Consider the following 19,333-nt stretch of genomic DNA (forward strand, 5'->3'; position numbering starts at 1 on the left):
TTATGTTATGAATATATAAAATAAAATAATTTCCTTATTCTTTAATGGCATACAGTATAGTAACCTTCTCTCCCATGCATTGCAAGTTCTCTAGAGGCCAGAATGTCATTATACACCTCATTTTGATCCCTAATCTCACCTAGTATATTTCTGAATTCATAGTATGTATTCATGATCAGATTGTTTAACTTGATCAGATTGTTTAACTCATGATCAGATTGTATGTGAAGATTTTAGGGAAACTGTTTGTGTTGAGAGCAGTAAGGTATCAGTAGGGTATAAGAATAAATATCCTACTAATTCAAAACCCGTGAAAAACGTGACCTCACATTGCATATTCATGTAATTAGAGGGGTTCTAGAGTAAATGACCATTGACACAAACTAATAAACCCCGTGCAGAGAAGAAATGCTCAGGCAGTATCTGTTGAGGAAATGAACTGGAAAAGACCTTTAGCTTTATGACTTTAGTCGTAATAGTTTTCCTCTTATGTTACCTTACATTTATCCAGAATATAGGAGACTGAAATCTTCAGTGGATAATAAGACATAAAAGTTACAGAAACATATTTTTATGATTAAAATTCAGATTTATGTATCCAGGACCTAAAATCTGAATGGGATGAGAACATTAACATAATTTCTAAACTAGAATAGTTGCTCAGGATAAGGTATACATTTACCAAGTGTGATTGTACTTGGTAAATGTAAACAGGAAAATCTTTAGACGATGGATAGATAGATAGATAGACAGACAAATAATAGATAGATGATAATCTCATCATGTTTGGTTACTTCAAAGACCATGAATTGGAAAGACCATGCATACATTGTGCCTAAGAAAGAACAATATATCATTAATTAGAGTTAAGGAAATAGTGTTATAGTCATGCTAATAAAATTGGGTGGGGCTTGAAAACAAAGATTTTGAGAATGATAAACAAAGTACATATGTGACTTTACAAATAGACTAGAACCTGAAAGGCCCAGACCAGTAACATAAAAATGTAACATATTGGCAAAAAGACGTTAAAATAACAACACAATTAATTATGTATGAGGTAGTTGGTATCACAAAGGGTTACCTGCTCCAGATCCTCCAATTCCTATTTCCTTAAGAAAAAGTCACCTGTCTCAGCAAGCAATTTTTACTAAAACCTAGGTATTAAAATACACTAAAGGTGGCACTGTTGTCTCATGTTAACCAGAGGACAAGCTTCCTAAACAGTTATAACAGAAATATTCTGAGTTGAACGCAGTTATATTTTAGGCCTTCCTTTTTTATTGTGAGTTATAAAGATGTGAATTTTTAGAAAAAATTAAATATTTTCTTTCTCATAGAAATTAAATGTTAAATTTAAATGAGTAAATGTGATATTTCCACTGAATTCAGGATATACATAAAATTTTAAATTAGGGTACCAATATAATAATGAAAAAAATTTGATTAATTTCTATTTGATCTAAAATATTTGTAATTGTAAAAGTAAGCTAAGTTAATAAGTGAAGACATTAGGGGGTGCCTAGGTGGCTCAGTCAGTTACGCATTTGCCTTCAGCTTGGGCCATGATCCCTGGATCCTGGGATTGAGCCCTCTGCCTCTGCCTCCCCATCCCTTCCTAGCTTATGCTCTCTTTCTTGCCCACTCTCCCTCTCTAAAATAAATAATTAAATAATCTTTTTTAAAAGATTGAAGGTATTTGTCATGATTTTTCTAAAATACATCATACCCAGATGTCTGGGTGGCTTAGCTGTTAAGCTGCTGCCTTCAGCTCAGGTCATGATCCCAGGATTCTGGGATCCAGCCCCACACCAGGCTCCCTGCTCAGTGTGGAGTCTGCTTCTTTCTTTGCCTCTCCACCCCACTCCCTAGCTTGTGCTCTCTCTCTCAAAAAAATTTAAAAAATCTTTTAAAAAATACATCATACCCTTAAAATTGAAGTTTCTAGGTCTTAAATTGTAAATATAATTGACATATGTAAGCGTACATTGATATGTTTTCATTTAAACAAGCTGGCTGCCTAAAAATTCACATTTATAAATGTGATACTGATTATTCTAAATTCAAAAGCTGCTTAACTTTCATAAGATTGACCAAATGCTTTTATAAGAGAAAAAAATTTCCTAGTTTATAATACAATTCAATTCTGGATTTATTTGCTAGCTGCTTTCAGCAGCAAATGTATGATACAATGCAACATGTAATTTAATTTTGGTAGCTGCTCATTCACACATAAAATTGTCAAATGTTATGTCAAAAAAAGAAGATGCAATTATTCCCAGAGACTTCTTTTCTATTTAGGTACCTAATAATGAGAATGCCATTTTTGTGAGGGCTACTTGGTTCTAGAAACTTTATATACATTATCTTGAAACTTCACGACAACTCTGAAAGATAGGAGTTATTATTCTAATTTCTCAGGTGATAAATAACTGAGGTTTAGGTAGTCTAAGGAATTTTTGCTGCTATGCTGTATTTCTCCACTTAACAGTAACTTCCTTTTTTTTTTCCTTCTTTTTTGATTTTCATTTTTTTATTGAGGTATGATTGACATAAAACACTATTAGTTTTCAGGTAGACAACTTAATAATTTGATATTTGTACATGTTGGAAAATGATCACCACTATAAGTCTAATAAATGTTAACTTACAAAAAACTTATATTTTCTAATCTATATATTTATAATTTTGTAACATTACCCAACTCTATACATTATACTATTTCATGAATTATACTACTGTGTTTATTTCAGATATTAATTTTTTAGTTTCCTCTGGAATTTTAACATTTATCCATTAATATACCTAAGTGTATTAAATATGATAGTTTATCATGTTGGTTCGTTTACAGAACTCCATTTGTGTTGGACAACTTAAGGTGAGAAACTTATTAGATCTTCAGAGAAACCATGGTAAGACCCTTTCTGCAAACTTGTATGTTCAATAAAGAAATATAGACAGTTCCCTAAATAAAGACTCTTATTGAGGACACAATAAAGGCTTGAAATTAGTACTACCATGTATTATTGTTTTTTCCACCCAGACACCCTTAGTAGATAATTAACTCCCATTTAAAATCACAGCTGTGCAGTAACTAGCTATGTGACCATGGGCAAGTTTCATGGACAGTGTGTGCTTTAGTGTTGTATGTAAAATGATAGTAGTTACAGCATCCACCTCATAAGTTTATCATGAGGATTCCTTCACCAATTGACAGTTCCACATAAAACTTCAAAAGCTTCTGACATAAATGTTACCCACTATAACTTCTATGAGCATTAGTACTGTGTCAATGCTACTAGTTAGGAAGTCTTTAAAGGACAAAATGGTAGAGTGGAAAGGTTCTGAGCTTTCGAATAAGTCAGATGTAGGTGGGCACTTGGCGTGGGTGAAACACACAACACATATGAATAGCAAAGAGGTGGGAACAATGTGGTTCTGGTCTCACCACTTTCTCTACATGTGTCCATGCTAGACACCGACGGAAGTTCACAACTCTTTCTCGCTGATCCCAAAACAGCCCAGAATCCTTTCAAGACCCCAGGCCGGGATGCCATTAGAAGTGAAATACTCCTGCTGTTCCTAGCATTGCATGCTCATCCATTATTCAACAAACATTTACTAACAGCTTCTATCTGGTTCTGGAGATGCAATGATGAAGCTGAGGCAGAGTCCCTTGCCCAGCACGAGAGGGGCAGTGGGGAGGCAGACAAGTTCAAGATTCCCGTAGAATGCATGTTCTGTGGATGCACACAATACAGTGGAAAGGAAATGGGGACTCTCAGTGTCATTAGTTTTATCAATTTTCTTTGGCTTTGATGTCTTGCCCTAGAATAGGTCCCTTCTTAACAAAGATTTAGTTCAGTAATAATAGCTTTCTCTTAACTTTGGTGATAAACCTTTATCAAGCCTTAAAATGAACAGGTTCATGAAGTTAGTATAAGCAAGCAAATACATGAACAGGGTTTTTGACAATTAGTGAATAATAATAACAAAAATAAGAGTAGTTTAGATGTATCCTTTCTTTCTTACTTGACAAATATCATGGAGTGATTACTGTGTGCATTGTCTGCACTATGGATAATGCAGGATTGAACAGGTAATAATCTATGGAACTCCCTGACCTCAAAGGCATCATGTTCTCGTAGGAAATACTGCTGACCCTTGAACAATATGGATTTTGTTTTTGTTTTTGCTTTTTCTTTTAAAGATTTTATTTATTTGACAGAGAGAAATCACAAGCAGGCAGAGAGGCAGGCAGAGAGAGAGAGAGGAGGAAGCAGGCTCCCTGCCAAGCAGGGAGCCTGATACAGGACTCGATCCCAGGACCCTGAGATTATGACCTGAGCCGAAGGCAGAGGCTTAACTCACTGAGCCACCGAGGCTCCCTGTTTTTTTTTTTTTTTTTTAAGATTTTATTTATTTATTTGTCAGAGAAAGAGATCACACAATCAGTGGGAGCACAGCCAGAGGGAAAAGCAGGCTTCCTGATGAGAAGGAGCCAGATGACCTGAGTTGAAGGCAGACCCTTAACCAACTGAGACACCAAGGCGATCTGTACAAGATGTGTTTGAACTATGTGGGTCCACTTGTGAATATCTTTTTCTAATGCATCAAACTCCCTGCTCAGGAATTTTTTTTTAATTAATTTTTTATTTTTTATAAACATATATTTTTATCCCCAGGGGTACAGGTCTGTGAATCACCATGTTTACACACTTCACAGCACTCACCAAAGCACATACCCTCCCCAATGTCCATAATACCACCCCCTTCTCCCAAACCCCCTCCCCCCAGCAACCCTCAGTTTGTTTTGTGAGATTAAGAGTCACTTATGGTTTGTCTCCCTCCCAATCCCATCTTGTTTCATTTATTCTTCTCCTACCCACTTAAGCCCCCATGCTGCATCACCACTTCCTCATATCAGGGAGATCATATGATAGTTGTCTTTCTCTGCTTGACTTATTTCGCTAAGCATGATACGCTCTAGTTCCATCCATGTTGTCGCAAATGGCAAGATTTCATTTCTTTTGATGGCTGCATAATATTCCATTGTGTATATATACCACATCTTCTTGATCCATTCATCTGTTGATGGACATCTAGGTTCTTTCCATAGTTTGGCTATTGTGGACATTGCTGCTATAAACATTCGGGTGCACGTGCCCCTTCGGATCACTACGTTTGTATCTTTAGGGTAAATACCCAATAGTGCAATTGCTGGGTCATAGGGCAGCCTGCTCAGGAATTTTAAGAGTAGCTTATATTTGAAAAAATAAACCTGGACCCTTTTTCAGTTGGAGATTCTCCTTCTCTTAAATATTTTAAGAACTAACCTTTAGGGTTATACTATCTCAACAACTTAGACAAATATAATTTTATAACAGAAAAGTCTTCTGTACACTTCTTAGATAATCATCAAGTAATTTTTATTAACTGGACTAAACACATTTAAACTAGGCCTAAATAATCATATATTTTTAGTTCTTACTAACCAGGCAGTAAAGATTTTGAGACATACTCAATTAATAAAGCAGAAAGTGCCACTGGATATGAAATGCAAATTGTAAACAATAATGTTTTAATAATTACATGATTAATTTACTATTAAATATTTATATAAAATACAAGGTATATGACTAACATTTAGGAGGGCATACCTTTGCTATCACTTTTTTCCAATTCTTTCAATGCTTGAACAAATGTCTGCTGACTTTCAGTGAGAGGCCAACTGTTGTATAATACCAAACACTGTATAATGTACTTGTTAACCTGTGAAATAAAACGTGATATTTAAACACAAACGATAAGAATAAATATAGCATATGCCTAATAAGCACATAATAAGTGCATAATTTTCTATATCACACAATCATAGTTTGGTCAAATACTATCAGATGTTCTCCAAAATTTTGTAGTATCAGTCTATAAAATTTATCCTCACATCCCAACCCACACCTGCAATTGTATAGTCTAGTGTTTATACTTTTTGCATCCATGCTTAAAAATGAAACTTAATCATTTTATTTTTGTTCCTTGTCAGTTTGGGAGTCAGGATTACAGTAATCTCTTTAAAAGGATTGAAAAGTTTGTATTGTTTTTCTGTTTTCTAGAACAACGTACTCCTTGAAGTTCTGTTAGATCTATTCTGTGAAGCAAGCTGGGCCTATGACTTTTGGAAAAGTTAAAACTCTGATTATCATTTCAATGTTATTATTCTTTACGATTATTATTATTATTTTATATTTTCTATCTTCTCCTAAAGTAGTTTGCCAGTCCTCTTCCATGCCTGGCATTTGTTACATCTTTTTTCCCTTAAGTCTTAAATTCACTAGCATAGAGTTGTGCTTAATAGTTAATTTTTCTTTTTTAAACCTATTGGTTGCATTTATACCTCCACTCTATTTTTGTTGTTCTGTATTTGATTTATTTACCTTTTTTTTTTTTTTTTCTTGCTTAGCTGGTCTTACAAGAAGCCTGCCCACTTAATCATCTTAAAAAAGCTTAGAGTTAAGGCACCTGGGTGGCTCAGTGGGTTAAGCCTCTGCCTTCGGCCCAGGTCATGATCTCAGGGTCCTGGGATTGAGCCCTGCATTGGGCTTTCTGCTCAGTAGGGAGCCTGCTTCCCCCCCCCCAACTGCCTACTTGTGATCTCTCTCTGTGTGTCAAATAAATAAAATCTTTAAAAAAAAAAAATCTTAAAAAAAAAAAGCTTAGAGCTAACACATTTTGCTAAATTTTGTTCTTTGTTTTTCTAATTTCTACCTCACTTTTATTAAAACATTTTCTTCTTTTATCTTTGAGTTATTCTTTTGCTTTTTCTAAATTTTTGTTTTGATAGCTTAGCTCATTTGTTTTTAACCATTCATACTTTCTGATGGATTAATTTGAAAGTCAACATTCCACTGAAGGCTGTTTTAGATGTTATAAATTTTGATTTGTATTTTTTAGTTGTTACTGAGTTCTTAGTATTCATTTCTTTTTTAGCTGTTCTTTGTAACTGAAGAACTATTTAGCATATGCTCTTTTGCTTCTACATTTATGGGATTTTAGGTTGTTATTTACTAATTTCTGTATTATTGCACTACATTCTAATAACATCTGTAAAGTATAGGATTTTATTGAGGCTTCACATGTGTACTATGAAAAAGTATATTCTCAATTTAGTAGGTAAGTGTTTTATAAATATCTAAACAATAAATACTTAAATTTTTCAAATCCTAGTAATCATATGTATTTTTTCAGCTAAATCTATTGGTTTCTGAGAGTTGTTTATTAAAGTCTTCAACTATTAACTAATTTTATTTTTCTCTGTAATTCTAAACAACTTTTACTTTTTATTCATTGAGTCTGGACAGTTAGGTTATGCTGTAGAGTTATGATCATATTTGCTTGTTATATTCTTCCTTTTATTTTTACATAATATCCTTCATAAATTCTATGCCCTGAGATGTTAATATATCATCACAGTTCTCTCGGTCCAACTTTGAATTTTCAGTACCATTTTGTTTTAAAAAGTGTCACTTTTAGGCTCCTTATAGTTGAATCTTACTTTTTAATCTAACTTTAATTTTTTATTCTTTCAATTGATTAATATTTCATTTGTGTTTATTGTCATTAGTCATATTAGGATTTACTTCTAGCCTCTTATTTTTATTTCTTTTTATTTATTTATTTGTTTTCTTTCTGATGGATACATCATTTTTTTCTGAAATTACATGAATTGCCCTTTATTTTACATATATATATATATGTTTTTAACTTAAGATATATACAAATTAGTTTTTATTAATATGTGACCTTTTTTTATAATTAGCCTCATAACTCATGTAACATTAGATATTTACATCTACATTATAGAGTTAGTATACACACTAAACTTGCTATTTATTTTAATATCTTGGCACAGAGAAACCATTAAATAATGTTCAATCCCTTGATTCTGTTATACACTGGAGGCAATGAAGATAGAAAATATCATATACATATTGATAATGCTTAGGAAAGGAATCATCATTATATTTGTTAGATTTTTAGGAGTAATACCAGATTACCTTTAAATGGTAAGAGAATCACCAAAGGATTCTCTTAAGCATAACTATACCTGTTGTGCAGTGCTAGCATTTTCTTCTATGGTAGGCATACTGACAACTTCCTCCTCCAGAATGGGCTGCCCAGGGTCTACAGTTGCACTTGCAGGTCTGCCCTTATAGGATTTCTGACTTCCCTGGGTAGATTTCTTCTTGCTGTACAATTCTTGCTCCTTCTTGGATGCAGAGTGCATTAAAAGAACTTGTTTGCTAGCTGAAAAGGAGAGATGTATTACACTTAACTTAAAATGTGTGAAATGCATAGTTATGACTGACTGTGTTCTTTAGGTATATCCTTTTATAAGACACTCAAAGGAACAGGTCAATTTGTTTTGTTTTAATGAGATAAAAAGCAATATCACTGGCTCTTGGGAGATATTCCAATCTTAAAGAAACTTATATAATAGCCTGTGACTTGCATAGAGTAATGCATATTCTGAGCAACCAACTGATTGCTAAAAGAATGTACAACAATTCCACAATTTTTCATTCGTTTTGTGTGACACTAAATGCCACTTGAATGACACTAAGCTAATAACATACATTCTGAATGACACTAAACTAATAACATATATTCTGACTTCTTCAGTACTTCTTTTGTGTTATTACTTATGTAAGACTCCTATTTTATTTTTTCTCTATTCTTTTTTTTTGTAATTAAAAGATAATAAAACTACCATTTAGAGGGATAAAAAAAGAAATGTGCCCAGTGTAATTAATTGATCAAACATATATTGAGAGAACATAATTAAATCACAGAGAAAGTCCAGTTCTAGCCATGACAGAGTAATGGGCATTGGATTTACTCAAAGTCATGAAAAAATAAAATTAGGTAAAATGTGTAAAGCAACTGTTTTTCGCCATTGAACAATGTGCAACCCAGGACTGTAATCCTTGAAAGAAAGAAATCTGCAGATTTCTGCCTGTGAGCACCTTCTTGACTGTGGCACAGAGAAGCAGAGTCCAAGCAGTGAACAGCAGTATTGTCAGGTTCAGGAAGCAAGATTATAGTTTGAGGCTCCTGAGACAACTAAAATTTGTGAGGCAGGGTACTGGTGGGGTGGGGTGGAGAGAATGGCACCCAGAAATACACATAGGGTGTCCGCTTGGGTCTTTAACTGAATTCTAAACTTGATTTGTACAAATACCTAATGGGGCCTGGCAGACAACTCCCAGGAGATTGTGAGCTAAATAGAGATTCTGAAGTTTGTACAGTGTTGAAAGACATTGAAGTTCTGCCAAAGTATGAAAATTTAATGAAAACACAGGGCATCAGGTGAGACTCAACAAAAGCTATTCTTTAAGCTAGTACAATACTAACCCTAGAGTAATGGAAGCTCTAGACCCAATTTAAGAAAGCTTAGAACAAAGTCTTGAGAGGATTAAACTAAGCTGTCAATAAACCACTTACTAGAGCAAAATTAAAAACTCTTTCAATGAAGAGAGCATAATCTTGACTCTTAGCAATGTAGCTTGTACTATGTGCAGTACACAATCAGTCTGATATGTGAAGAAGCCAAAAATATGAACATAATTTGAGAAAAAAGTCAATAGAAATAATGACACAGATGTTGGAGTTAGCAATAAAACAAAATGAAAAACTTTAACAAATGAATACTTTAAAATAGCTATGAGAAATGTGTTTAAGGGTTTAAATGCTTTCATAAAATGACACAAGGTAGCAGATTGGATAAAACATCAGGACCCATCCATATGCTGTCTACAAGAGACCCATTTGGAACCAAAAGATACATCCAGACTGAAAGTGAAGGGATGAAGAAGCATCTTTCATGCCAATGGGCCTCAAAAGAAAGCTGGAGTAGCAATTCTCATATCATATAAATTCAATTTTGAACTAAAGACTGCAGTCAGAGATATAGAAGGACATTATATCATTCTTAAAGGGTCTATCTACCAAGAAGATCTAACAACTGTAAATATTTATGCCCCCAATAGGGGAGAAGCCAACTACATAAGCCAACTGTTAAGCAGGATAAAGAGTCATATTGGGGTACCTGGGTGGCTCAGTGGGTTAAAGCCTGTGCCTTCAGCTCAGGTCATAAATACAGGGTCCTTGGATCAAGCCCCACATCAGGCTCTCTGCTCAGCAGGGAGCCTGCTTCCCCGCCTCTCTCTCTGCTTCCCTCTCTGCCTGCTTGTGATCTCTGTCAAATAAATAAATAAAATCTTTTTAAAAAAAGATGTAAAAAGAATCATATTGATATGAATACATTAATAGTAGGGAATCTTAACATGCCACTCTCAGTAATAGATCATCCAAGCAGAAAATCAATAAAGAAACAAGAGCATTTAATGGTGCATTGGACCAGATGGACCTCATAGATATATACAGAACATTGGATCCTAAAACAACAGGATACTCGTTCGTTCTTTTCGAGCACACATGAACTTTCTCCAGAAGAGACCACATACTTGGTCACAAATCAGGGCTCAACCGATACCCAAAGATTAAGATTATTCCCTGCATATTCTCAGACCACAATGCTTTGAAACTGGAACTCAACCACAAGGAAATTTTGGAAGGAATTCAAACATTTGGAAGCTAAAGACCACCCAGCTTAAGAATGTTTGGATTAACCAGGAAATCAAAGAAGAACGTAAACAATTCATAGAAACCAATGAGAATGAAGACACTTTGGTCCAAAACCTCTAAGATACAGCACAGTTGGTCCTAAGGGAGAAATACATAGTCACCCAAGCCTCCCTCAAAAAAATTGAAAAATCCATAATATACCAGCTCTCTTTACACCTTAAAGAACTAGAGAATCAACAACAAATTAAGCCAACCCCACACACAATAAAGAAAATAAGATTAGACTCAAGATCAATGAGATAGAAACTAGGGATAGAATCGAACACATCAATAAAACTATAAGCTGATTTTTTTTTGAAAGAATCAATAAGATTGATAAACCATTGGCCAAACTAATCCAAAATAAAGGAGTAATGACCCAAATTAATAAAATTATGAATGAAAAGGGAGAGATTATGACTAACACCAAGGAAACAGAAACAATCATCAGAAATTATTATCAATAGTTATATGTCAATAAGTTAAGCAACCTAGATGAAATGGATGCATTCATGGAAACCTATAAACTTCCAAAACTGAATCAGGAAGAAATTGACGACCTGAATAGACCAATATCTAGTAATGAGATTGAAGCGGTGATCAAAAACCTCCCAAAGAACCACAGCCCAGGACCTGATGTTTCCCTGGAGAATTCTACCAAACTTTCAAAGAAGAACTAATACTTATTCTCCTGAAGCTGTTGTAAAAAATAGAAACTGAGGGAAGACTTCCAGATTCTTTTTATGAAGCCAGCATTACCCTGATCCCCAAACCAGGCAGAGACCCCACCAGAAAAGAGAATTTCAGAGCAATACTCCTGATGAATATGAATGCCAAGGTTCTCAACAAGATCTTCGCTAATAGGATCCAACAGTGCATTAAAAAGATTTAAAAAAAAAAAAAAAAAAAAAAGATTATCCATCATGACCAGGTGGGATTTATTCATGGGATGCAAGGGTGGTTCAACATTCACAAATCAATCAATGTGATAGAACAATTCGATAAGAGAAGACAGAAGAAACACATGGTCCTCTCAACTGATGCAGAAAAAGCATTTGATAAGATACAGCATCCATTCCTGGTTAAAACCCTTCAAGGTATAGGGATAGAGAGAACAACATTCCTCAACTTCATAAAATCTATCTATGAAAAACCCACAGTAAATATCATACTCAATGGGGAAAAGCTGCAGACTTCCCTTTGAGATCAGAAACACGACAGGAATGTCCACTCTCACCAGTTGTTCAACATAGTACTAGAAGTCCTAGCAACAGCAATCAGACAACAAAAAGAAATAAAAGGCATTTAAATTGGCAAAGAAGAAGTCAAATTCTCCCTCTTTGCAGATGACATGATACTTTATATGGAAAACCCAAAAGACTCCACCCCAAAACTACTAGAACTCATACAGAAATTCAGTAATGTGACAGGATACAAAATTAATACACAGAAATAAGTTGCTTTCTTATACAGTAACAATGAAAATATAGAAAGGGAAATTAGAGAATTGATTCCATTTACTATAGCACCAAGAATCATGAGATACCTGGGAATAAACCTAACCAAAGAGGTAAAGGATCTGTATTTGGGGAACTACAGAACACTTATGAAAGAAACTGAAGAAGACAAAAAGATAGAAGAGCATTCCATGCTCATGGATCAGAATAAACATTGCTAAAATGTCTATACTGCCTAGAGCAGTCTATACTTTCAATGCCACCCCAATCAAAATTCCACCAGTCCTTTTCAAAGAGCTAGAACAAACAATCCTAAAATTTTAATGAAACCAGAATAGACCCCAAATTGCTAAGGAAATGTTGAAAAAGAAAACCAAAACTGGGAGTATCATATTGCCTGATTTCAAGCTTTACTACAAAGCTGTGATCACCAAGACAGCATGGAACTGCCATGAAAACAGGCACATAGACCACTAGAACAGAGTAGAGAGCCCAGATATGGACCCCAATGTTAAGGTCAAATAATCTTCGACAAAGCAGGGAAAAATATACAGTGGAAAAAAGATAGTCTCTTCAATAAATGGTGTTGGGAAAATTGGACAGCTATGTATAAAAGAATGAAACTCAACCATTCTTCTACACCATACACAAAGATAAACTCGAAATGGATAAAGGACCTCAACGTGAGGCAGGAATCTATCAAAATCCTGGAGGAGAACATAGGCAGTAGCCTCTTCAACATCAGCCACAGCAACTTCTTTCAAGACATGTCCTCAAAGGCAAAGGAAACAAAAGTGAAAATGAACTTTTGGGACTTCATCAAGATGAAAAGCTTCTGCACAGCTAAGGAAACAGTCAACAAAACAAAGAGGCAACCCATGGAATGGGAGAAGATATTCGCAAATGACACTACAGACAAAGGGCTGATATCCAAGATCTATAAAGAACTCCTCAAACTCACCACTCACAAAACAGATAATCACGTCAAAAAATGGGCAGAAGACAAGAACAGACACTTCTCCAAAGGAAACATACAAATGGCTAAAAGACACATGAAAAAAAAATGTTCATCATCATTAGCCATCAGGGAAATTCAAATCAAAACTACATTGAGATATCACCTTACACCAGTTAGAATGTCCAAAATTAACAAGACAGTAAACAAGTGTTGGAGAGGATGTGGAGAATGGAGAACCCTCTTCCCCACTGTTGGTGGGAGTGCAATTTGGTGCACTACCCTATGACCCTGCATTTGCACTACTGGGTATTCACCACAAAAATACAGATGTAGTGAAAAGAAGGGCCATCTATGGGATGCCTGGGTGGCTCAGTTGGTTGAGCAGCTGCCTTCGGCTCGGGTCATGATCCCAGCATCCTGGGATGGAGTCCCACATCGGGCTCCTTGCTTGGCAGGGAGCCTGCTTCTCCCTCTGCCTCTGCCTGCCATTCTGTCCACCTGTGCTTGCTCTCTCTCCCCCTCTCTCTGACAAACAAATAAATAAATAAATAAATCTTTAAAAAAAAAAGAAGGGCCATCTGTACCCCAATGTTCATAACAGCAATGGCCACAGACACCAAACTGTGGAAAGAGCCAAATGTCCTTCAGCAGATGAATGAATAAAGAGGATGTGGTCCATATGTACAATGGAGTATTATGCCTCCATCAGAAAGGATGAATACCCAACTTTTTATCAACATGGATGGGACTGGAGGAGATTATGCTGAGTAAAATAAGCCAAGCAGAGAGAGTCAATTATCTTATGATTTCACTTACTTGTGGAGCATAAGGAATAACATGGAGGACATTGTGAGAAGAGAGAAAGGAGTTGGGGGAAATTGAAGGAGAAAAACCATGAGATATTGTGGTCTCTGAGAAACAAACTGAGGGTTTTGGAGGGCAGGGGGCTGGGGTATTGGGTGACCTGGTGGTGGGTATTATGGAGGGCATATATTACATGGAGCACTGGGTGAGGTGCATAAAAAATGAATTTTGGAACACACACACACACAAATTAAATTAAATTAAATTTTTAAAAATTGTCATTACTATTATGGCCAAAACAAGAAAAAAAAAAAAGAAATGTGTTGTTTAAGGGTTTAAGAGAAAAGATCAACATATTGAAAGAATTAATGGTGAATATCAACAGAAAAATGGAAAAGAGAAAAAGAAATTCAAGGTTGGACTATATCTGGTATCTGGAATGATACATTCCTGAATGCATTTTTTTAAAAGAATTAATTAATTAATTAATTAACAGAGAGTGCAAGAGCACAAGTAGGCAGAGCAGCAAGGAGAGGAAGAGGGAGAAGCAGGTTCTCTGCTGAACAGGGAGCCAGATGTAGGTCTTGATCCCAGCATCCTAGGATCATGACCTGAGCCAAAGGCAGACAACTAACTGAGCTACCCAAAAGCCCCATTTCTGGATTGACTTTAAAAGCACATAGTTAAATCAGAAGAAAAGATTAGTAAACTTGCATATAAGCAATCAACACGATCTAAATAGAAGCATAGAGTGAAAAAAAAAATGAATAGAGGCTAACTGCCTCTAGTATTAGAGTGTAGTGGGTGGAATGTGATTCATGCAGAAAGATAGGTCTATCCAGAATGTGATCTTATTTGACAGAAGGGTATATGCAGCTATGATTAAGGTAAGGGTCCCAAGGTGAGATCAACTTGGATTAGTATGGCCCTAAGTATAATGATGGGTGTCCTTAAAAGAGAATGAAAATGAGATGACAAAAAGTCACACAGAAAGAAGAAGGCTATGTGACGAGAGAAGCAGAGATTGCCAAAGGTGTGCCATCACAAGCCGAGAAATGTGAAGAGCCACCAAAAAATGGAAGAGGTAAAGGAGGATTCTCTTGTAGAAACTTTGATGGGACAAGAGAATCTTCTTGGCCTTGACAACACCTTAATTTTGAGCCTGTGACTTCCAGAACTATAAGAGAATTAATTTTTGTTGGTTTAAGCCACCCACTTTGGGGAAATTTGTTATAGGAGCCTTAGGAAATTAATACACATATCAAGTGATCTAAAATACACGTATTCCTAGTCCTATATGGCACTAATATAAAAACAAAATATTTATGTATGAACTTAAGAAAATATGTGTAAAGTCAATACATTGAAAGTATAGAACACTGTTGAGAGAAATTAAAGACCAATAGGTTGAGAGATATACTGTGTTCATGGGACCAGCAAACTCAAGTTTGTTCAGATGCCAATTCTCCCCAAGTTCAACACAATCCCAATCAAAATCTAAAGCTACAATTTTCACGAAAAGTGGTGTTGGACTAAGAGGAATATTGATTGATTGAATATCGGTTGATCAAAATAGAGTTCCAAAACAGACCCATGCACACATAGTCAATTGATTTTTGACAAAAGTGTCAAGGGAATTCAATGTGCAAAATAATGGCTTTCCAACATATAGTGTCAGAACAACTGGATATCCATATGGGAATAAATAGAAACAGATCCTCTACCTTACATTATATACAAACATTCAAGATGGGTCATAAAATTAAACATAGATGTTGAGATTATTAAATGTATAGTATAAAATATGACATGTTATATTTATGTCCTTGGATTAAAGAAAGATTTCTGAGATAATACACAAACTGCATTAGTAATTTTTTTCTAAATGATGACTGACTTCATCAAAATTAAAAGCTCTTAAGAAGTTATTGCTGGGGAACCTGGGTGACCCAGTCAGTTAAAGTTCTGCCTTCTGCTCAGGTCATGAGTCCCAAGTCCTGCATCAGGCTCCCGGCTCGGTGGAGAGCCTGCTTCTCCCTCTCACTTTGCCCTACTCCCTCTCAACCTCTCTCTCTCATTTGCTCTCACTCTATCTCAATTAAAAAAATAATATCTTTTTTTTAAAAAGCTATTGCTAAGGAAATGAAAAGACAAGAGATCGTCTTTGCTAAGCAAATATTTGATGAAGATGTGTATCCAGAATATATATTAAAAAAAAGACAACCCATTAAAAATAATGGCCATAAGGAATGAATAGATAATTCAGTCAATGAGTTGTACATATGGCCAATAAGCACACATATGCCCAATAAGCTCAACATCATTAGTCAGAAAATTTAAACCACAAAGAAATAGCACTACATGCCCACCAGAGTGACCAAAATAAAAAACATTGGCAATAAATGTTAGCAAAAATATGGAGAAACCAGAACTCATATACTTTGCTGATGGGAGTATAAAATGATGGAGTCCCTTTGACAAAATTTTTGGCTAAGTCAAAAAAGATAAAATATACATATGTCAAGCCATGGCATGTTAATTTAACTCCTGAATATTGATTCAAGAAAAATGAAAATATTGTTTAAAAAATATACAAGTATGTCTCTAACAGCTTTAATTATCATACCCTAAAACTGGAATAAACTCATATGCCCAATAAAGGAATAAATAAATAAAGTGTAGTATTTCCATACAATGGGATAATACTTCAATATAAAAAGAAATGCAATAGCAACAATAGGAACCTATCTTAAAAACATTATTCTGAGCTTAAGATACCAGTGCCAAAAGAGTTTTTGTAGGGTTTCGTGGAGTTCTAGAACAGGTAAAATTACTATACTGTGATGAAATGTGAACAGTGGTTACATCTTTGGGGAGATGAGAATTGAATAGAAATGGCCTTAAGACCCTGGGGATAAAAATATATGTTTATAAAAAATAAAAAATTATATTAAAATTTCAAAAAAAAAAAAAAAGAAATGGCCTTGAGAGATCTTGTGGGTAAATAGAAATGTCTATATCTCGTTAGAAGTGTGGGTCACACTAGTGTATGCACTTACCAAATTCATCAAATTAGATTTGTGCCTTTTCCTCTATATAAATTATACTTTGATTAGCAGTTAAGAATGAATGACACAAAGTCTCTACCCTTGTGAAGTAATTCCTTCATTACTTCCTTCAGACATTAAGTCATTCATTCAATCCATCTTTTAACCATATATTAAAAAGAAGAAAATCTTCCTTAATACATGAGAATCTACAAATCAATCAGAAAATAAGTTAATTCTAACAGAAAAGCAAGCATAACACACAGGAAAATTTTGAAGAAGAAAATATAAAAGGAATATAAGTAAGATATATAAAATCATACATGCTTGAACATCACTAACTCTAAGTACATTATAAATTAATATTTTTAGCAGTCACATTGATAAAAATCAAGAATATGATAATTTGGAATAAAGGATAAAATAAGGTAAATTTAGGCAAACTCCATGGAGGACAATTTGGCAATATATACCAAAATTAAACTGTACATACCCTTGACCCCAGAGTTCTACATCTAAGCATTTATCCAATATATATGCATATACAAGTTCAGACAAGAATATACATGAGTTTAAAAAAAAAGCGTTCTTTATGTAAATATAAAATTAAAGTTATCACAAATCACTATCACTAGATGACTGACTACATTAATTATAGTATATTATTAAGAATTCGTAAATGAATATATTTCTAAGAGAAGCAGCTAAAAAATGTTTAAAAAGAGAAAAAGGAATTTCAGTGTCTTATACAGCCTTATACAGCCATATGAAATAAAATATTTTACTATCCCTAATCCATAGTACTTTCTCAAAGACCCAATTTCTTAGATTGTAAAATCTGTGGAAAATTCAAAATTTAATATTAACTCTATAGCATGAGTACTCCTATAAGATTTTATTCTTAAAAATCATATGAAATAGGGGTGCCTGAGTGGCTCAGTCATTAAGCGCCTGCCTTTGGCTCAGGTATGATCCCAGGGTCCTGGGATTGAGCCCTGCATCAGGCTCTCTGCTCAGCGGGAAGCCTGCTTCTCCCTCTCCCACACCCCCCTCCTTGTGCTCCTTCTCTCGCTGTGTCTCTTTCTTCAAAAAATAAATAAATAAAATCTTTTTAAAAATTATATGAACTATATTGACATTCTTTCAATTTCTCGTGAGATCAAACAAAACCTGAAGAGCCTATACTTAAGATTTTGTTACTGGGTCACTTCAGAGCCTTCTAAATCTTTGCAAAGGAGTTTATTTCTTCTTTTTTACAATAGAATGCTTGCTTACAGAATAAATATTATAGTCTGCCACATCCTATTCTCCTACAAATATTATGTGCACATACACACACACACTTTTTTTTACATGCATATTGGTGGAGGTACTCCAGTACAGGTCATAAAGAATTCGTAAATGAATATATTTCTAAGAGAAGCAGCTAAAAAATGTTTAAAAAGAGAAAAAGGAATTTCAGTGTCTTCTTATGTGGTTCATAAATGCAAATTAATAGCATCCCTTTAAAAATGATAACCTGTTTGAAATCTAAATCAAGAAATAATCTAACTCACAGTAACAATTCTATAAGTATCTCTGGAGATATTTTAAAATCTAATCTGTGAAACATAAAGAGTCATGAGTGAATGGAAAGAAATAGTTTTTACTTGCATATGAATTCAGTACCATAAAGGTATCCATTCTCAAATTAACTAATCTACATAGTCAAGGCAATCAGAAGGAAAATGATAGATTTTTACATGTTTGAAGGGAATCCAAAAAAATTATACTGAAGATCACAAATGTGAAAATAGAAATATCTTGTAAAAGAAGAACAATTTTGGATAATGACTGTAATTTTGGATTAATTTCTGAATTCTGTTCCAGTTACCCTTCTCCATTTCTGTCCCTTTCTTTGCCATAAGTAAACTTATAAAATTATTTAAATGGTTATGTGTAATTTTCTTGGAAATAGTGACCTATGAAGTGAAATAATGATGACCTATGTGACAAACTATAAGCAGTGTTAGACTCTACTAATTTGAAGATTTTATTTATTCATTTGAGAGAGTGGGGAGAGAAAGAGAAAGAGCGCACAAAGGCATGAGCAATGGGGAGTGGAAGAGGCGAAGGGAGAAGCAGGATCCCCACTGAGCAGGGAAACTGACACAGGACTTGACCAAGTCCCCTGGGATCATGAGTTGAGCCGAAGGCAGATGCTTAACTGACTGAGCCACTCAGGTGCCCCGACTCTACTATTTGAAACAAAGGATTTTCTGTTAATGAGTTATATATATACATTAAAACAAAACAAAAACATGAGGCCACAAATACCATAGGAGTGTTGGTATGCTATGCCTGCTAAAGTTATGGAATTAAGGTATCCCTGCATGAAGCAAACT

The 19,333-nt window shown here is 34.7% G+C and overlaps 1 protein-coding gene across 3 annotated transcripts in view; it reads right to left on the reverse strand.

The window, feature by feature from the left end:
- The window catches only part of ADGB (androglobin), a 171,892-nt gene that overhangs the window by 31,935 nt on the left and 120,624 nt on the right, over window positions 1–19,333 (reverse strand). For all 3 annotated transcript variants that reach the window (XM_059177313.1, XM_059177312.1, XM_059177311.1), the window contains exons 28-29: window positions 8,105–8,304; window positions 5,661–5,772 (exon numbers count right to left, since the gene is read on the reverse strand). In XM_059177313.1, the coding sequence (XP_059033296.1) occupies window positions 5,661–5,772; window positions 8,105–8,304 (312 nt within the window). The remainder of the gene's footprint in view (window positions 1–5,660; window positions 5,773–8,104; window positions 8,305–19,333) is intronic.

Source organism: Mustela lutreola, chromosome 6 (genome assembly GCF_030435805.1).
Source record: "Mustela lutreola isolate mMusLut2 chromosome 6, mMusLut2.pri, whole genome shotgun sequence".
In the NCBI taxonomy this organism is placed as follows: Eukaryota; Metazoa; Chordata; class Mammalia; order Carnivora; family Mustelidae; genus Mustela; species Mustela lutreola.